At 43.4% G+C, this 17588-nt stretch overlaps 1 protein-coding gene and 1 long non-coding RNA gene across 2 annotated transcripts in view; one reads left to right on the forward strand and one right to left on the reverse strand.

Moving 5' to 3' along the window:
* The window catches only part of RYR3 (ryanodine receptor 3), a 455720-nt gene that overhangs the window by 144404 nt on the left and 293728 nt on the right, over nt 1-17588 (forward strand). Inside the window, exons 5-6 of the mRNA XM_045059588.1 lie at nt 12398-12472; nt 14756-14834. Coding sequence (XP_044915523.1) covers nt 12398-12472; nt 14756-14834 — 154 coding nt within the window. The remainder of the gene's footprint in view (nt 1-12397; nt 12473-14755; nt 14835-17588) is intronic.
* Nucleotides 7389-9097, reverse strand: LOC109500733. Its single transcript, XR_006599364.1, has 2 exons — nt 8927-9097; nt 7389-7662 (listed from the first exon to the last, which is right to left on the reverse strand). It is a non-coding gene; the product is annotated as an uncharacterized LOC109500733 (long non-coding RNA).

Genomic DNA, 17588 nt, shown 5'->3' on the forward strand with positions numbered 1-17588 from the left:
TAAGGATGCAGGATGCTGTGCACTCTTAAGGGCAGGGGACCAATGAAGCACAGAACCCAGAGTAAAAACAGAGCAGAGATGACTGACTAAAGAGAGGGGTGACCCAGCGGTAACAGCAGAAAAGTAAAAGAACTTCCCTCTAACCTGTTCTGTTCTTTGCCATGAACTTGATCTTTTTCCAGGCCCAGTAGAGTCCAGGCTGGTGGGGAAGGAGGTCCAGAATATGAGTGAGGCATATCAGGAAGAATCTAGCTGACCTGCAACATGGTGAAGATGGGTGGATCTGGGGGTGATGATAGTGGGACTCCCCAGAGAGATGTTATAGTAGAGATTTTTGTCCTTCTATCTGCCACATATATGGCAGCAGAGCTAAGAAGCAGAGAGAGGCAATTTTTAGTTTGATTAAAGCTATCAAGGACAAGGGGTAACAACCATATTTGTTCTTTGCTTCGGTGGGGTTCTAGAGAAATGCTAACAGGAAAATCAGTCCCTCATCCAGAAAGACAATTCAGAGAACAGCAAAGTACTTGCTGACTGTAAATACCATACAGATGACTCAGGAGAAGTCTCCAGTGTGACTGAGAAACCCCAGAAGGGTGACTCTCCAAGCTGGCCATGCATCAGAGCCACCCTGAGAGCCCAGGCCATCACAGACCTACCGAATGAGAATCTTAGGGGATGGCCCAATCTTTTATGCTGTAGAGTTTTGGTTTGTTTGGCTTGCTTTGGTTTCATTTTTAATACTCTACCCGTGGTTCTGATTGATAGGTGGGACTGAGGACTACTTGTCTGGAATCAGTCTGTAAGATGTTCAGAAGAATTGTGCTATGGTTCTCAGAGCAGAATATGGTCTGTGGGCAGATAGCAAGTATTAGGGGCACCTAGTTTCCTATCTTCACACAGGTCCACACATACACAGAACTCTTAGGAATTGGCTTCTCCATCCAAGGCCACTTAATATACTTCAAGAACAGATCAGGCTGTGTGTTTGTTTTGCTTGGATATATGGCCCTGGGCTTGCTGTATGGATATAGAGAGCAGGATGGAGTTGATCTCTGTTCAGCAAGATCAGATATGAGACCAATATGAGGAATATGTGAAAGGGCATCCGAGAGAGGAAAAGAAATAGGTTGAGGAGTGCAGGAGAAAGGGAGGAGGATCAAAGAGCAAAATAGAATTGATTTCATCTTCTGTCTCATAGCCCTCATGAGTAGAAGTGTTTGCACACAGTAGGACTCAACAGTGGCTTTGTGAAAAAAAAACTTATTCCTATTTTTTCCCTAGAGAATTAGTAGATTAGAGACATATTCAATTTTTCATGCCAAGGTAATCTGACCTTTCAGATGTTAAACTCTTGGTAGAAAATACTCAGTATATGTTACCTTGGATGAAAGGCAATGATTGGACAGAGTGCTTAGTCTTGACCCTATGTGGCCGCTGGTCTGCCATTTCATCAGAGGCCTGATGAATGATGTGTAGGTGGTTGAAATAAAAAACCAGAGCAGCTACTGGAAAACAAATCCAACTGCTGGGGTTCTTTTATGTAAAGAATGAACTTGGCAATGTCAGATTCTTAGAAGTGTGTTAGCCAGCTGTGGGATAGAGGGGGAAACATTAATTCGGAGAAAAAAATGATTGCTTCACCTCTTTCCAAAGTATACTTGCCATCAATCTAAATGTCGGTAATACCCTGACAGATACCTCCTGTCAATTTGCTCTCTTAAAAGACACCATAAAAATAAACACATGTTAGAGCTGCCATTCTGGCTGTCTGGTTTCCCTGGACATCTATGTTCAAAGGAAAGCACAGATGTATCTAGAATGACCCTGTGCTGAATTGGAGGCATCCCAACAACAGGCTCTTTCTCCTCCGTGGAGAATGGTTATCTTTCTGTTGCACAATCAGTGTTTGTAAAATACTAGCCCTGGTGGGAACCTCACAGAGTAATTTGGTTTGTTTCCCAAACTCCTCAGATTGGGAGGGAGTGAGGGAAATGGTTACACACATCTACATAGGTTCTCATGGATCAAAAACTTATTTTTAGAGACTTAACAGGAGATTTCCCATGTCTTTTCAGCTATGCGTTCAGGGATTACCTGTACACCATGCAGGGACTTTTCTTTCTTAGAAGTTTAAAAATTCTCGTAGGAACTCATGAACTCCGGGTACCATGGAAGCCCCTCCACAGCCCCTAGGTCATGTGAGCCATCTCTCAGACTTCACTTACCAAAATATGTGCAAGGTTTGGGCCAGATCTGTGTCGGAGGGGCTTTTTGCTGAAACAGAATAGCTCCCTGCTGTACAGGTTATTGCTGGAGAGGGCGCTCATGACCCAGAACGTTCTCAAATCAGTCTGTGGCCCTTTATCTTTATGTCCTGAAATACTTCCATGTGGCTGGGAAATTAATGACCTGAACAAAAATGAGATTTCCAGAATCTTCTTACCCAAGAAAAATAATTCTGTGTGCTTCTAAGAGGAGGGCTTGGCTGAATTGAGTGAATTATAAACTGTGGGAATGGTAAATTTGGCATTCGTGGTACGTGGCTGGGGATGGGGATGGATTGTGTTCTCCCTACTTGAAGAGTGAAGGAAAGGACAATAGCCTGGTTTTATACAAAGCTTTTGGGACATTGCACTCTTCAGTCCTGTCACACGTGGTGATGGGAGGGGGAAGCAGTGAGGGTGTGGGAGGCGGAGCTCCCTGGAATCCCGTCCCCCTGCTTACCTTGCTGCAAGAGCATTAGCAGAAGGAGCAGTGACTCCCGTAGGCTTTCAGCCAACCGGAGTCAGACTTTTCTCTGGGGGTCCTGTTGTGCCTCACAGCCTCTGACATGTGCGCCTGTGTTTTGGGAAAGGCAACTGGGGAGACTGCCATGATCACTGAATGTGGGGAAGTACGGCTGTCAGATGCCACACCCTCCTCTTTTCTATACTTCATTAAAATTGTTTCATTATTCCAGTTTTTAACGGTATCCCGAGAGGCCCACGAGCAATGCCAAGAGTATGGCTTCTTTTCAAGTACATTTACCTTAAAGGCCTGTGCTGTCTTGGTTGAGTTGCCCCAGACTCACGTGAAGGATTTCTTATGGGGGAAACCCCTTAGGGTGATTCTTTCCTGGAGGTGTGGCCTTCTGTAGCTAGTGGTTCAGCCTCCTCTGACTAGGAGTTTCCGGTCCATATGCACCATCCCATTACAAATAGAAAATCAAGTTGTCAAAATAAAAGAATGATCCCTTTGGGTGCCTGGGTGGCTCGGTCGGTTAAGCCTCCGACTCTTGACTCTTCATTTCAGCTCAGGTCATAATCTCACAGTTTGTGATAACCTATGTAGATGTGTGTGAGAAATAGAAAATCCCCTTTATATTTCTTTTGGTCAGCAAAAACAGGTCCCAATGTTGGTTTTTCTTTTTTTAAAAAAATGTTTTTTTTAATGTTTTTATCTATTTTTGAGACAGAGACAGAGCATGAACAGGGGAGGGGCAGAGAGAGAGGCAGACACAGAATCTGCAGCAGACTCCAGGCTGTGAGTTGTTAGCACAGAGCCTAATACAGGCCTCGAACTCATGAACTGTGTGATCATGACCTGCGCTGAAGTCGGACACTTAACCAACTGAGCCACCCAGGTGCCCCCCTCCAACTCTGACTTTAAAGCATAAGTCAAACTAATCTGTGCATGTGGCCTCCCATCCCTGGGTGACACTTTTTAAATTTTAATGAACTACTTAACTATTGTTAAAGAACAAAAATTGTCCCTGTTACCAGGAGTTTACAGTCTCAGACCTGTTTGGAAAATGCCCATCAGTTCCTTTGTTGTCCTTTAAGCTCTGGAAGTATTGCCCAGTCCTCTCTGCCCACCCCTTTTAGAAAAGTGAGGACTTGGGGCGCCTGGGTGGCGCAGTCGGTTAAGCGTCCGACTTCAGCCAGGTCACGATCTCGCGGTCCGTGAGTTCAAGCCCCGCGTCGGGCTCTGGGCTGATGGCTCAGAGCCTGGAGCCTGTTTCCGATTCTGTGTCTCCCTCTCTCTCTGCCCCTCCCCTGTTCACGCTCTGTCTCTCTCTGTCCCAAAAATAAATAAATGTTGAAAAAAAAAATTAAAAAAAAAAAAAAAGCGAGGACTTGAGAGTTTGGTCAGAGCTGGGTAGTGGGCTGGCCTATGACAGTAGGGGAAGGTGGGCCTGGAATCTGATGCAGGGGGGGAGGCAGCCTTGGAAGCATGGAAGAGTGTAGGAAGCGAGTCTCCAGGAATAAGGATGGAATCCAAGGTGAAGGTTCCTCAAAGAGCAGTCAGAAGAACGAGTGTGTTTGGGATCCCAGCAGAAGTGACTTGCTGCGGTGAGAGATTTTTTCCTCAGGAGTCTGGACCTGGGCCTGAAGGAATGAGGAGGGAGTCAGAGGGGTCTTGGCTAAAGACTTCCTCCCTGGTGTTTCCACTTGACAACAGGGAAGAGCTAGTCTCTGGATTAGTGCCAATAAGAAGACCCCCTGCTGTGTGTTGCCATCAGCCCTTCAGGCAGGGAAAGTTCTGGCAAGCTAATGACATCCTTGAGCAACTTAGGTTGTCATGAGGAGACAAAACATTTTTGCATTCCATGCCTTTAAACACATGCAACAGTTTTTGCCCCCAACACAAATGCGTTTTTTATTAAAATGTCAGGCTAGTAGGGTGAAAAATTTGGAAAAGTTCAAATGGTTCCGCATCCAACCAAATGGCTAGTTCATTTTTTTTAGATTCTTTATCGTTCTTGCAGATGCATAACAGTCGAAGGCATTTTGCATTCTGCCTTTTTCACGGGCGGCATGTTGCACACATTTTTCTGTTTCTGGGAGCCTCTGTGATTGTTGTCTTTAATGGCTATGGATAGAACTTCCTAAAGAAGCCCATGACTTCGAGACACAATTTTTGTTTTGGATATTTAGGCTCTTTCCAGGTGTTTGGTTTGCCTCCATTATAATGCTCTTATCACAACAGGGTGCATACTTCTTTGCTTGTCTTGAATTACTCCCAGAAGTGGAATGACTACAGCAAAGGCTATAGACCTCTTTATGGCTCTTTTATGTATTACCACATTGCCATGCAAGAGTTGCGCTCCAGTGTCCCCTCGTACGGGATCACACCAGCTAAACTGCAGCTCAGACAGCATTGTGTTTTCCCCATTTTCGCAAATTTAGTTGATATAAAATGATGTCTAAAAAATGCTTTCTTTGTCACTCCTTTCGTTACTAGAAGAGATAAAGTCCCTTCCATATATTTTAACTTTATTCCTGATAAGAATCATTTATTCATCTCCTTTGCCTTTTTCTTTACTTGAGGCTGTTTTTTTCTTACATTTCAACAAGATGTTAACCCATTTGTCATAATACAAAGTATTCTGAAATCTATTCAGTGTTTGCAGTGTTCTGAAGTCCAGTGATCTTTGTACAATCTTATCTGTTTTTTGTTGCCTTTGAGCGCATCTGTTACTTCAAACATACATAAGTGTTAGCTCTGTAAAGGAATGGTGGACTATTCTATTATGTGCTAACTCTAGAATTTAATTTTAAAATAAAATATTTAATTCTGTTATCCATCCAGAATCTTTTATATTTCCTGTGGATCTTACTGAATGCTTTTCTGATTTGCTGTTCACATATCACAGAGAAATTTGTTTAATAATCATGCCTCTCCCTGCCCATTGTACTAAAAATCTGCCTTATCACATGCTATCCTTGGTACTTGTTTATGGACTGCCTAGATTGTGCTACATTCTTCTTTTTGAACCATACCAGAATGAATTAATTTTACTTCACAACATTTGCTAAAACTTAGTTCCTTTTCAGAATAAATTTTTTTTTAATATTCATTTTTGAGAGAGTGTGAGTGGGGGAGGGGCAGAGAGAGAGGGAGACACAGAATCTGAGACAGGCTCCAGGCTCTGAGCTGTCAGCAAAGAGCCTGACTCAGGGCTCAAGCCCACAGACCATTAGACTATGACCTGGGCTGAAGTTGGCTGCTTAACTGACTGAGCCACCCAGGTGCCCGAGAATAAAAATTTCTTACTGCTTCTATTTCCTGGTGAATTTTTAGCAACTCTGCTGAATTCCAAAATATTCCATTAGAATTATTAAAACTGCATTAGATCCGTAAGTTAAGTTTAGAAGAACAGGCATTTACCAATATTGGTATTCTCCTTGTACACCTCAATATTTCACCAAATCAAATTACATTTTATAGAATAAAGGTTTGTGGTTTCATTCTAAAGGTTTAACTCCTCTAAGTAAATTCCTGAAAAATTTATTACTTTTTTTTTATCAGTTGTGAATAGAATCTTTAATGGTTTTCTTACTGAAAGTACTGAGTTACCTGCTTTCGTTTGTACTGTTAGGGGTACTGTTAGGTTAATGGGGTGTTCGGTTGGTTTGTTTTTACTTATATGGCATCATTATTAGTTGTCAGTAGTATCTGAGGAAATGTAATCATCCTGGGCGCTGTGGGGGGCCTCCAGCCTGTCCAGGAACTATTGCTCTGTGACCTTCTAGAAAGGCTTCTTTCTTTCTTTGATAGCCTAAAAGTAGAACAGAGTGGGATAGAGAAGAAAAGGAAAATGAAAGTGTGCACAGGCACATCCAACAGATGATCTCATGCCCTACAAACTTCCCAGGAAGGTGGCAACTGAAGCCTTCATGTGTTCTGTGACATTCACCAAGGAGCCTTCCCAGAGCCTGGGGTCCCCAAAGAGGAACTTGGGGTTCCAGATTGGAAAAGAAGATCGCTTAAAATACCTTGAAATACTTACGTGTGGCTAGAGAGAATCACTGCTCCCCCTCTGTGGCCATAACAGGTTTATCTTACTGGGAGGCGGTGTTTTCTGGTATCCACCAAAAGAAATGTCAGTAATGTAGTTAAGTTTAAAATTACAAGCAAGAGGGGCGCCTGGGTGGCTCAGTCGGTTAAGCGGCCGACTTCGGCTCAGGTCATGATCTCGGGGTCTGTGGGTTCGAGCCCCGCGTCAGGCTCTGTGCTGACGGCTCAGAGCCTGGAGCCTGTTTCAGATTCTGCGTCTCCCTCTTTCTCTGACCCTCCCCTGTTCATGCTCTCTCTCTGTCTCAAAAATAAATAAATGTTAAAAAAAATTAAAAAAAAATACATTTAAAATTACAAGCAAGAAGGGGCACCTGGGGGATTCAGTTGCTTGAGCATTCAACTCTTAGTTTGGTCACAGTCATGATCTCACAGCTTCATGGGTTCGAGCCCCGCATCGGGCTCTGCGCTGGTAAGTGTGGAGCGTGGTCGGGATTCTCTCTCTCCCTCTCTCTCAGCCCCCTCCCCCCGCCCCTCGACTTGCACTGTGTCTGTCTCTCTCAGAATAAATAAACAAACTTAAAAGAAATAAAATACAAGCAAGACAATTGAATTAATGATCCAGTGGAATATTTTTCCTCTGGATGTGGCATCAGGGCCCTTTCCCAGGTTTACCCTGCCCCACCCCCGTGCTGTGAGGTGGTACCACATAATCTCCTCCTGCTGTTGGGGACAGCTAAGGCCACTCATGGAGGGACAGGACTGCCATCCCAATGCTGCCTCAGAGTCTTGCGGTCTGAATCCCCTGTGAGCAGGTTTATGCAGTCTTCTGTGTACCGTAATACATCCTTCCTGGAATGTTAGTCCAAAAGTAGAGTCAGACTGTGGAAAGAGTTAGTAGAGTTTGTAGTTCGATCCAAGTTCAAATCCCCACTCACCTCTTACAAGCCAATTATGGGAAAGTTTATCTTTTCCCATCCATAAGAGGGAGACAAAAGGACCACTTGATGTAATTATTATTTATTTCTTCAGGAAATATGAACGAGTGCCTACTGTTTGCCCGGCACTGATAAAAGTGCTGTTGTGGCAGAGAATACAACAGACTCATGAAGCTTATATCCTGGGGAGTAGAGGAGGATAGATACATATCAGAAATAACATGAATTCATATCAGCTAATAATACATGCCTCAAGAAATGAGACAGCAAACTATGACAGAGTAAGGGTGATTTTTCCTTTAGGAAGGGTGATCAGAGAAGGCTTCTCCAAATGAGAAATGTGAGTGCAGAACTGAATGAAGCCTGGGAATGAGCCACAGGAATATTAGAGGGAGAGCATTCCAGGCAGAGGGGAACACATGTGCCAAGGCCCTGTGGTAGGAGGGAGCAGCATACTTGTCTGAAGAACAGAGCAGGGGCCTGTGTGGTTAGAGCAGAGGGAGTGATGGAGAGCACGCTCATGATGTCAGAGAGGTAGAAAGGATCCAGATCAAGGACGGCAGGGATCAGCAACCAAGGCCAGCAGCCATATCCAGGCTGTGGCTTGTTTATGGGTAGCCCTGTAGGTAAGAATGGTTTCGGTTTTGAAAAAGTTGGTTGAAATTAAAAAGGACTATATGACAGAGACCATATGTGTCCTGGAAAGCCTAAAATATTTACTGTCTTGTCTTTTTTTTTTCTTTTAAAAAAAAATGTTTATTTTTGACACAGAGAGGGGGTTGGCAGGCAGAGGAGCGGGGGGTGGGGGTGGGACAGAAGATCCAAAGTGGGCTCTGAACTTAGTGCAGGGAACCCCATGAGGGATTGGAACCCACGCACGGCAAGATCGTGACCTGAGCTGAAGATGGACGCTTAACCGACTGAGCCACCCAGGTGCCCCCTGTCTGGTCTTTTATAGGGAAGATTTGCCAAGTCCTGATGCAGGGTCTTGGAGACCATGGTGAGGACATTGCACTTGTAGGTGTGAAACGGAGCCACAGTGGATGGGAGGGAGTGCCTGTGGGAAAGTTGAGTGAGAAAGTAACACGATGTAACAGAGTTTTAAAAGGATGGCTCCGGCTGCCATGTTGGCTCAGACTATAAAAGGGGGTGGGGTGGGGGTGGGGGTGTGGATGCAACAGGCAGCATAGTTAGGGCACCATTATTACCGTCTAGGTGTGTACCAGGCAGCCTGGCAGGAGATGGATACTGCATCCTTGGTGTTGGCAGCAAGGTACTGAATACTTGGGTGTAGAATGTATTTCAGAGATGGCACCAGAGGTGGCTTGACTATGGAGTATGAGAGGGAGAAGCGAGTAAAGGGTGACGCCAAGATGTTTGGTTCCACACTCTACTGTTGTCATAGGAGCTGAATGAATGAATGATCTTTTCTGTCCCAGGGTTTGATGCCTCCAGCTCTTCCACCACTGTGCAATCAGGGTTACCTTCCTAAGGTACGCTTTTGACAGTGACCCTCTGCTTTTAAAAACCTACACCAGTTAAAAAAAGAAAAACAAAAACGAAAAACTACACCAGCGTCCCATTAGCAGTAGAACAGTCATGGCTGCCCATAATCTGACTGCCCTGTACCTGTGCCCTCATTTTTTTCCAGGTGTTCCCTTTCATTTCACCTGACCCCAAAACGAATCAGTGAATCATCTGTTGGTCCCCGTGTGCACTTCATACTTTCCACCAACAGGCCTCTGCTCGTGTGTGTGCCTCCTTCTTAGCCTCATTGGTTGTCAACACTCTGACCTGTTAGGGTCTACCTTTTCAATAATGCTATCCCTCAACACCCTTCTTACCCTTCGAGTCTATTCCAATGCGCCTTGTCTTCACCTCTTTAAACAGGCAGCTTGTTTCCTATTTGCAACATGGTTTTGTTTTTTTTTTTTTTTTACACGAGTCTTTCTAGACCAGACTACCAAGATGGAGACAACATGGCATACGGTGAAATCCCAACTCTGTATTTGGAACCTGTATGACGTGGAGCTTGTTACTTCACCTTTTAAAGCCTCAGTTTGCATTGCTGAAAAATGGAGATAATGACTACAGTTACTTCACAGCACTAATTGCAAGTCTAAAATGAGATAGTTCATGTATAACACTTTGCATAGTTCTGTGCCTGCTGTATGCTCAGGGCTCCTTAAATCCCTGCTGTATCAATTCACCTTCCTTTAACAGCTAAGGAAGTATCTTTCTCTCCTGCTTTCCTGGTTGCTTTTTACACTGGTTTTGTATACGGTAGGCAAATGAATATATTATAAAAACTAGAGCAAATAAGCTCATGTTCTGGAATTGACCGTGAGGTCACTTCCCACCGCTACCACCACCAGCCACATCCAGCCATAGGATATATGGTCAAACTCCTCACATTGTCAGTGGGGACAATCATTCCTCCCTGGAAAAATCCTGATGACAAGCCACTATGTTCTGGAAAGCACCTACCCCTGGTGTGTACCCATAGGAGCTCTCACCGGGATGATGATTGTCAAAGCCTCTGCCTCTACTCTGGCAAGCACTGAAGCTTGATCATTCCTTAAGCAGTGGCCCTCAAAATGTCATCCCCGGACCAGCAACGTGAGGGTCCTGTCCCCTGGAACTTATTAGAAGCGCCAGTTCCCGTGTTCCACCCCAGGCCTGGTAGAGCGAGCACAGAGGAATAGTGTCCAGCAGCTTCTGCTGTAATCCATCGATGATGCCCACCAGTGTAACGAGGCACTGCCGTGGCAGAGGGAGGCATCGGGATGCGAAGCCTCCTGTGTTCTTCATGGTGCTGCCCCATTCAGTCCCAGTGGGACACTTGTGCTTCATCTCTCTGCTTTTCTGCTGGTGCCATAATAAAGGCTGTGAGGGCCAGGAGATGTTTGCAGCAGTGCCAGAGAAGAGGGGGAACACACGCTCTTGGGTGCCACTTTTTGTGGTCAGCGACGCTGGGCTCCTTTCAAGATGCTTCACTGAGTCGATGGGAACAAAGACAAAGGTGTGACCCACAGTTAACACCAGGACATGTCATTTCGTCAGGAGTTCGGTTTGAGACATCGGACTGGTTCAGGAGGGAAAATAGGGAAACTAGCAGACGGACAGGCTGTGGAAATGATTGGGTGTGACTCCTTTTAACGTAGCTGTTGACGCATTTGGAAATACAGCAACTAAAGTTAGTTCGAATGATTTTGAGCAATTCGGAAATAGTACAAAGAACATTTCGTTGCTCCACCGTATTAAGGTCTGGGGAGCCCTTAAATATCTCTGCAGCTGTGAGGAAAGTGCAGCCACCTTTTTATATACTTATCAGCTTTTTAAAAAACATGATACCCCGTCTATCATTTTTCTTTTCTTTAGGCTCCTGATATGACTTGAAAAGTTATCTCTTCAACGGAGCGATTCTTTTAATCCAAATAGAGTTGAAATAAAATTACTCCAGACCTTATTATTCAGACCTGTGCCTTCTCTCCATACCACCGGCTTTTGCCTTCTTTGCTCATTGCTCTGAGGGAGGGGAGGCACAGGAGAGGACCACACCTCACACTAGCCCCTGTGGTTGCTGGTGTGCAGGTCTAAATAATATTCGGTGCCTAAGAGGTGCTCTTGGCATATAGAAGGAGAATGTTAGAATTTCTCGTTAGGATTAACTTTCATCTCAGGCTTTGGATGTTTTTTGTGCATATTTAGGGATGGAGTCCTATGCTGAAACATCTTTTCCTAAGGGGTATGTGTGATCAACATTATTTGACTGTGTCTCAGGGCAGGGTAATAGGATGGGGAAGGGATTTAGGCAAAAGGTCAAAAAAGCGGATACCAACAAATTCTAGGACTTCTTTGTGGATTTCAATGTTGTCATGTTACCAACTCAGGAATAACGACAATAAATAATAGTTTTGTCTCCTATCATGTACTGTTGGGTTTAGACCATGGTGGGTGAATCAGACAGATGAAGGGAAAAAGAAGCAGACACAGCAGCTTTATGTTGAGTCGTCTCTGCTTGTGCCTCTCCCACTGGGTGGGTTGCCACTGAGTGAACAGCCAAAGTGGAACTACCTGGGGTGGCAGAGAAAGTACCGAGATGGTCCTGCAGCTGATGGGTCCATTTCTGCACTGCTGGTTGCCCTTTGAAAGTCCTGCATTTCAGAGCTGTCTGCAGTGGTGAGATCTGGGTAAATAGGACCCCTTTAAGAGATGGTGCAGAAGGCCACATGCCTTGAAGGGAAAAGACCACAGGGCACAGAATGTGACCATATGCCTGTCCCCCAAGCTGCCTTTCTGTCGCTAGGCTATAGTTACATTTGTTTCTCTCTCTCACTCTCGAATGCTTCTGAGAAGTTTCAAAGGAAGGTAAGCAGTACCTATCTCATTTACACGCTTCTCTGGTAGAACAGCTCGGGTTTCTGCTCATCCTGGGCAGGGGACCTTTCTAAGAACAGATTTGGCCCTACACACCCTCTCCCAAGGATGTTGCATGGCTGTGGTCACCAGTCGCCCCCTCGCCCATAGGCTGGCCACTCGCTTCTAGAATGAATTCTTGGGGAGCTTTGCAATGGGTCTTTCCTTTGTAGTCTGTCTTTCAGAATTCTTGTCCTGCTTTGCTCTAGAGGGGGCCACAAGCGGCCCGTGCTGACATTTTTCCTTGTCCTTCCCCACAGGCAGCACAAGGGGGTGGCCACAGGACCCTGCTATATGGCCACGCGATTCTCCTGCGGCACTCCTTCAGCGGAATGGTAAGCACATCTGGATGTCCACTTTCACCATTCGAGGAGGAGGAAAAAGATGAAGAAGGGAGGAAGTATAGGAAACCAACAAGCATCTAGATTATGTTAACACACAAGTAATTAGGAATGTAAATAGAGAACACTATTGCTTTGCATTTTCTTCATATAAGTTACTCATTTTGCAATTAGGTATTTGCCTAATGTCTAACCACTCTCGTCCCCACTCTGGGAAGAAAAAGGACCTTGTCTTTTCTTTTTTTTATTTAACTAAACCTAACCCTATCAAGGACAGTGCCTCATACTAGATGCTCAATAAATATTTGTTCAACTGATGAAGAAGTAAACCATGAAATAATTCGCTAAGCATATAAGGATAACCAACAGAGAAGAAAAATCAAATGAGATTTTTATGAAATTTCTACTCTTCTGCTAGCTAATGGAAATGGGATGGTATCCATTGCCTTCAGTCCTGGAATAATTGGAAGGTATTATGTTAATCCAGAGGCTGTAGGAAGATAAGGAGCAAAGCCGTCACAGAAAGCTCATTGAGCTGTAACTAATTAGGGGTCTGGAACCGGAACTAACCAAAATGGTGCTAACTCAGTGTAACATGAGAAAAAGTGTTCAAGTTTTAAGTAAATATAATTAGAAAAATCTGGATACTGTAGAACTTTTGCAGGGCACGTTAAGGAGACTATGGTGATCTCAGTCGAATGTAACACGTGCCAGCTCTAATCCTGCTTGCTTCCATCCCTGTATTGCTCATCGTCACTTGTATCAGTGTAAGGGAGGCTCGTCTTCTTTCTCTGGCCCAAGTGGAAAATGTTACATTAATTCAAGACTTCGTTTTCACACATTTACACCTGCAGTATGCTCACAGTTCATCTCAAAGCTTGAACTGTCAGATTGGCAGCAGGAGCTGCAGCTGGCTCTTAAATAATTTATTTATGGCGGCTTTTTTTTTTTCTTCCTGAGGACTGGTAAGAAGTTGACCTTTTCAGCCTGAACATTCTTCTGTTGTAGTCTTTCATGGCAGAGGACAGAGAACAAAAGTGACCAAATGGAACGTTATAGGAGCAGGAGATGGGGACATTTAGAGAGTGGGGAAACTTTGTATCCTGATGATGTCTAGAACTGAGATGGGATCATGTATCTTTCAGAACCTGGTGCTTATCCATAGGGTAAATAAAACCTTAATACCTCTCTTTTCCTACCTGAACAGACTAAACAAAACCTCAAACAGCACACCTCTCATGGCTTTGACAACTTGGGCTAAAAGCATGGTAGAGATGTGAAGGATTATGTGATTTATTATTGTATTTACTGTCCCCCAGGCCCAGAAAAATTTGGATTCACAGTTAACATAAACTCTCTACTAGCTAGTTCTTTTTAGGAGTAGCTCTGAGAATGAAGCCTGTGACATAGGATTTTGGACAATGCAATGATTCTCCATTTATCTGTTGCAGAGAAGTAGAAGTAGAACTCAGAAACCACATTTCAAGTGCATATCTGCCAACCAGTTTGATTCTAAGATCAGCCACTGTGCCTGCCAGTAAAGGGGGCAAGGAACAGGCCATGGCTTTTTTCCATTATTAAGTTATTTTAAATATCAATGTTAAGTTTTACATGCATTTTTATAATCAGTGGCGGGGGTTTGTGGGGAGGGGATCCCATACACATTGAGAAGTCCTGAAGCTCATAGAAAGTTGGAAAACCAAAATAAATAGAAGTAGGGGAATCATCATGGTACATCTCACTGTCCAAAGAGAACTTCAGATATCATTTTGGTGTAATTCCTTTTAGCCTAGTTGCCAGACAATTTAAGTTTTGTGTACCTGTTAATTGTGCTGTTTGGCATGTGTTCCATGCTATTACACACTCTGGATAAATACTCTTAATGGTAACATATTTCATAAAATGAAGGACCAAAGTTTATTAACTTTTGCATTATTGTTGGTTGTAGACGTTCCATTTATATTGTTTCCAATTTAAAAGTTTCTCAGTATCTTTGAACTAAAGCATTTTAAATCTGTTTGAAATATTAATTTCAAACATATCTGTAGCATATAGTCCTAGAAGTTAAATCACTGGGTCACCAGAGAAGAACATCTTTGAGATTTTAAATATACTATTAAAAGTATATCTCAAATGTGTTATACCATTGAATACAGTAAACGAGCCCTTTATACAGTAGCTCAGTATTGAAATTGACAACTGGAAGCCAACTAGTGGTGAGATGCCAAGACCTGATAGAAGAGTATGACTTCACTAGCATCTGCTCTTGTTTCACAGTATCTAACATGTTTGACCACATCAAGATCCCAGACAGATAAACTTGCCTTTGATGTAGGTCTACGGGAACATGCCACAGGTAAGTCAACATTCCCAGATCTCCTGTTCACTTGGGTCTTGGGCTAAGGGCTTTTGAGAAGGATATTGAATAATAAGTTCTTCATTGGGAATTCCAAACCAAGCAACCAGTGGGGTCAAGAAATAGGTCTGATAAAATTTAGGGGAATAAGAAAGAAACAACGTATGATGGGGACATAGTAACTAAGAATGAAGGACAACATAATGCTTTCGCCACAGTCACATACTTTGGGAAACATTGGCTTGTGTTTTGTTTTGTTTTGAGGTCAGTCAAAAATGCTGACAGTCAGGAGGTGGATGCTAAGAAAGGTGGTGACCATGATGCAGATTCTCCCTGGAAACCAGAAATGAAGAAGAGAGGACCAACATAACTATACATACTTAATAGTTACGGTGTCACAGAAGGGTCTGACTTGGTGTGGGTTATTCCATAGACCAGTGGAGCAATGGGATAGAAGTTGAAAGGAAACACATTTCACCCCAATGAAAAAAACTACTTTGCCATATCTGCAATTATCCAGCACCATAGCAGCTGGCCCTGGGATGTAGGGTGCTCGGTGTGGCTGGAGATATTCATAGGTAATATGACCATCCTTCAAGGACGATGTATATGGAATATCTGCTCCACTTACAGGTTGGGCTATGTATCAATCAGGATTCTTGGTTGCAAATGGCAGAAATTACTTCAGGTTAGCTCAAACTGAATGAGAATTTGCTGGAAGAAGGTTGGGTAGAACCTGCTCTAAAGCAGAAACCCCAGGCCTGGCAAAAGGATAGGAACAAAGGCCAGAGAAGAGAAAACATCCTAGGTCACACTGCAGGAAGAGTCTAATTTGAATACAATCTTTCATACCATGACAGGAAGTTCCATTGTTGGGTAGCCAAAGGGCAAAATTACATGTTGTTCCAAAATTGTGTCAGTTCATAAGGGAATGATCCAGATTGTCTGATTTTACAGATGATCTAGGAAAAAAAAATGAAGTTTTAACGATGTGTGCCAGCCATCTCCGCATTGTGCTCAGGGATGTCTGAGAATTCCTGAGGAGAAGCCCTGCCTCTCCACTTCTCATTTTTGTACAAAGCACAAGAGTGGGCTCCATGATGCTTTTTCTCTTAAAATGAGATTATACTTGCATTTGATTTGAGATTGCTTTGTTTTCAGCTAAAGTGTTATTCTTAAAATATAATTTCCTCTAAGGTATTGTCAACCTTTGCTGATAATTACAAAATGAGTGAAATGCCACACTCACTGATTGTAAGTTGGCCACTATATATAAACCAGCTGTCAGTCTTAGAGCAGGTAATCAGAAAAGTCCTATACGTTCATTCTGCTGACATTGGTAGAATGACTTTAGGCTTTTTGAGAGAATCGTTTGCTTTATTTTCTGTGACCCAATCGCTCGTTCATTTCAAACTGTTCTATAGAACTGAAACTTTCCCCTGATGGGATTCAATCATATTGGCTGTTCTATCAGTGTCCTCTTATAGAAACATCCACCGTCATCTAGGAGATGTCCTTGGCCTCTCTCCTAGATTCCACGTTTCCTGGATCTCCTGTTTTTCTCCCTCATTGGTTTACCACGTCACTTTGGTGGAGCCCATTATCCAGTAGCTTTTACAGAAAAGATCCATGGGAGGTAAATCATCATCTAAGAAGTTTAAATCATGCTTCACAAGTAATTCATAGTATTCTACATTGGAAATAAATGTTTCCTCTGCATCTTGAAGGCTTTCTTCATTTTCTTCTAGCTTAAGGCCTGGCTACTGAGATACCTACATTCAGATTCCCAGTCTTTTGTGTATGACCTGTTTATATTTTCTGAGCGCTACTTAAATCTTCTCTTTTGCCCTTCTGTCTAAAATTCCACAGTGCTGTGTTTGGGCATGGATCCTTTTTGTTCCAAGTCTCACAAGAATGGACCCTTTTGTGGGTCTCTCTTCACTGTGGTAGAGACTCTGTGGGCTTTTTCAGTCTGAATGCTTGCCTTCCAGCTTTGGGGAATGTTTAATACTATTTCTTCATTAATTCCTCACTTTGTTTTCTCTGTTTCTGCTTTCTGAAAATCCGCTAGATTGGTTTTCTGATTATCTCTTTACTCCTATTTCTAATGTTTCTCTTCATTCTTTTTTTTTAAAAATGTTCAAACATTTATTATTGAGAGACAGAGACAGAGCATGCACAGGGGAGGGATAGAGAGGGGGAGACACAGAATCTGAAGCAGGCTCCAGGCTCTGAGCAGTCAGCACAGAGCCCAACACGGGGCTCAAACTTGTGAACCACGAGATCATGACCTGAGCCAAAGTCGGATGCTTAACTGACTGAGTCACCCAGGTGCCCCTCTCTTCATTATTTTTGGGAGAGTTTTTCAACTTTATCCTATAAGTCTCTGGTTTCTTTCTCTCTCTTTCAGGATACAAGGGTTTTTCTCCAAAGGGATCATTCCTGGACACTTTCATTGCCATTTCATGAATGAAACTTTTTCTTATCTGAGATGATTAATTATATGAATTTTTAAAAGTTTTCTTTGGCTCTCCATAATCTTTGTTTTCTCCAAGTCCCTTTGCCCAGTGTTTGTTTTGTTCTTCTCATTCATGTTAGTGACTTGGCTCAGATGTCAGGTGATCCTTGGTGTCCTTTCATGTTTAGATGAAGGCAGTAAAAGCTGACCGGAAGCCCTGAATGTGTGGCTGTGGCTTGCCATCTGTTAAGCCTTACTTTTGGGTAATCTGTCAAGGATTACGCATTTCACTGGAG

Source organism: Felis catus, chromosome B3 (assembly GCF_018350175.1).
Source record: "Felis catus isolate Fca126 chromosome B3, F.catus_Fca126_mat1.0, whole genome shotgun sequence".
NCBI classification, from domain to species: Eukaryota; Metazoa; Chordata; class Mammalia; order Carnivora; family Felidae; genus Felis; species Felis catus.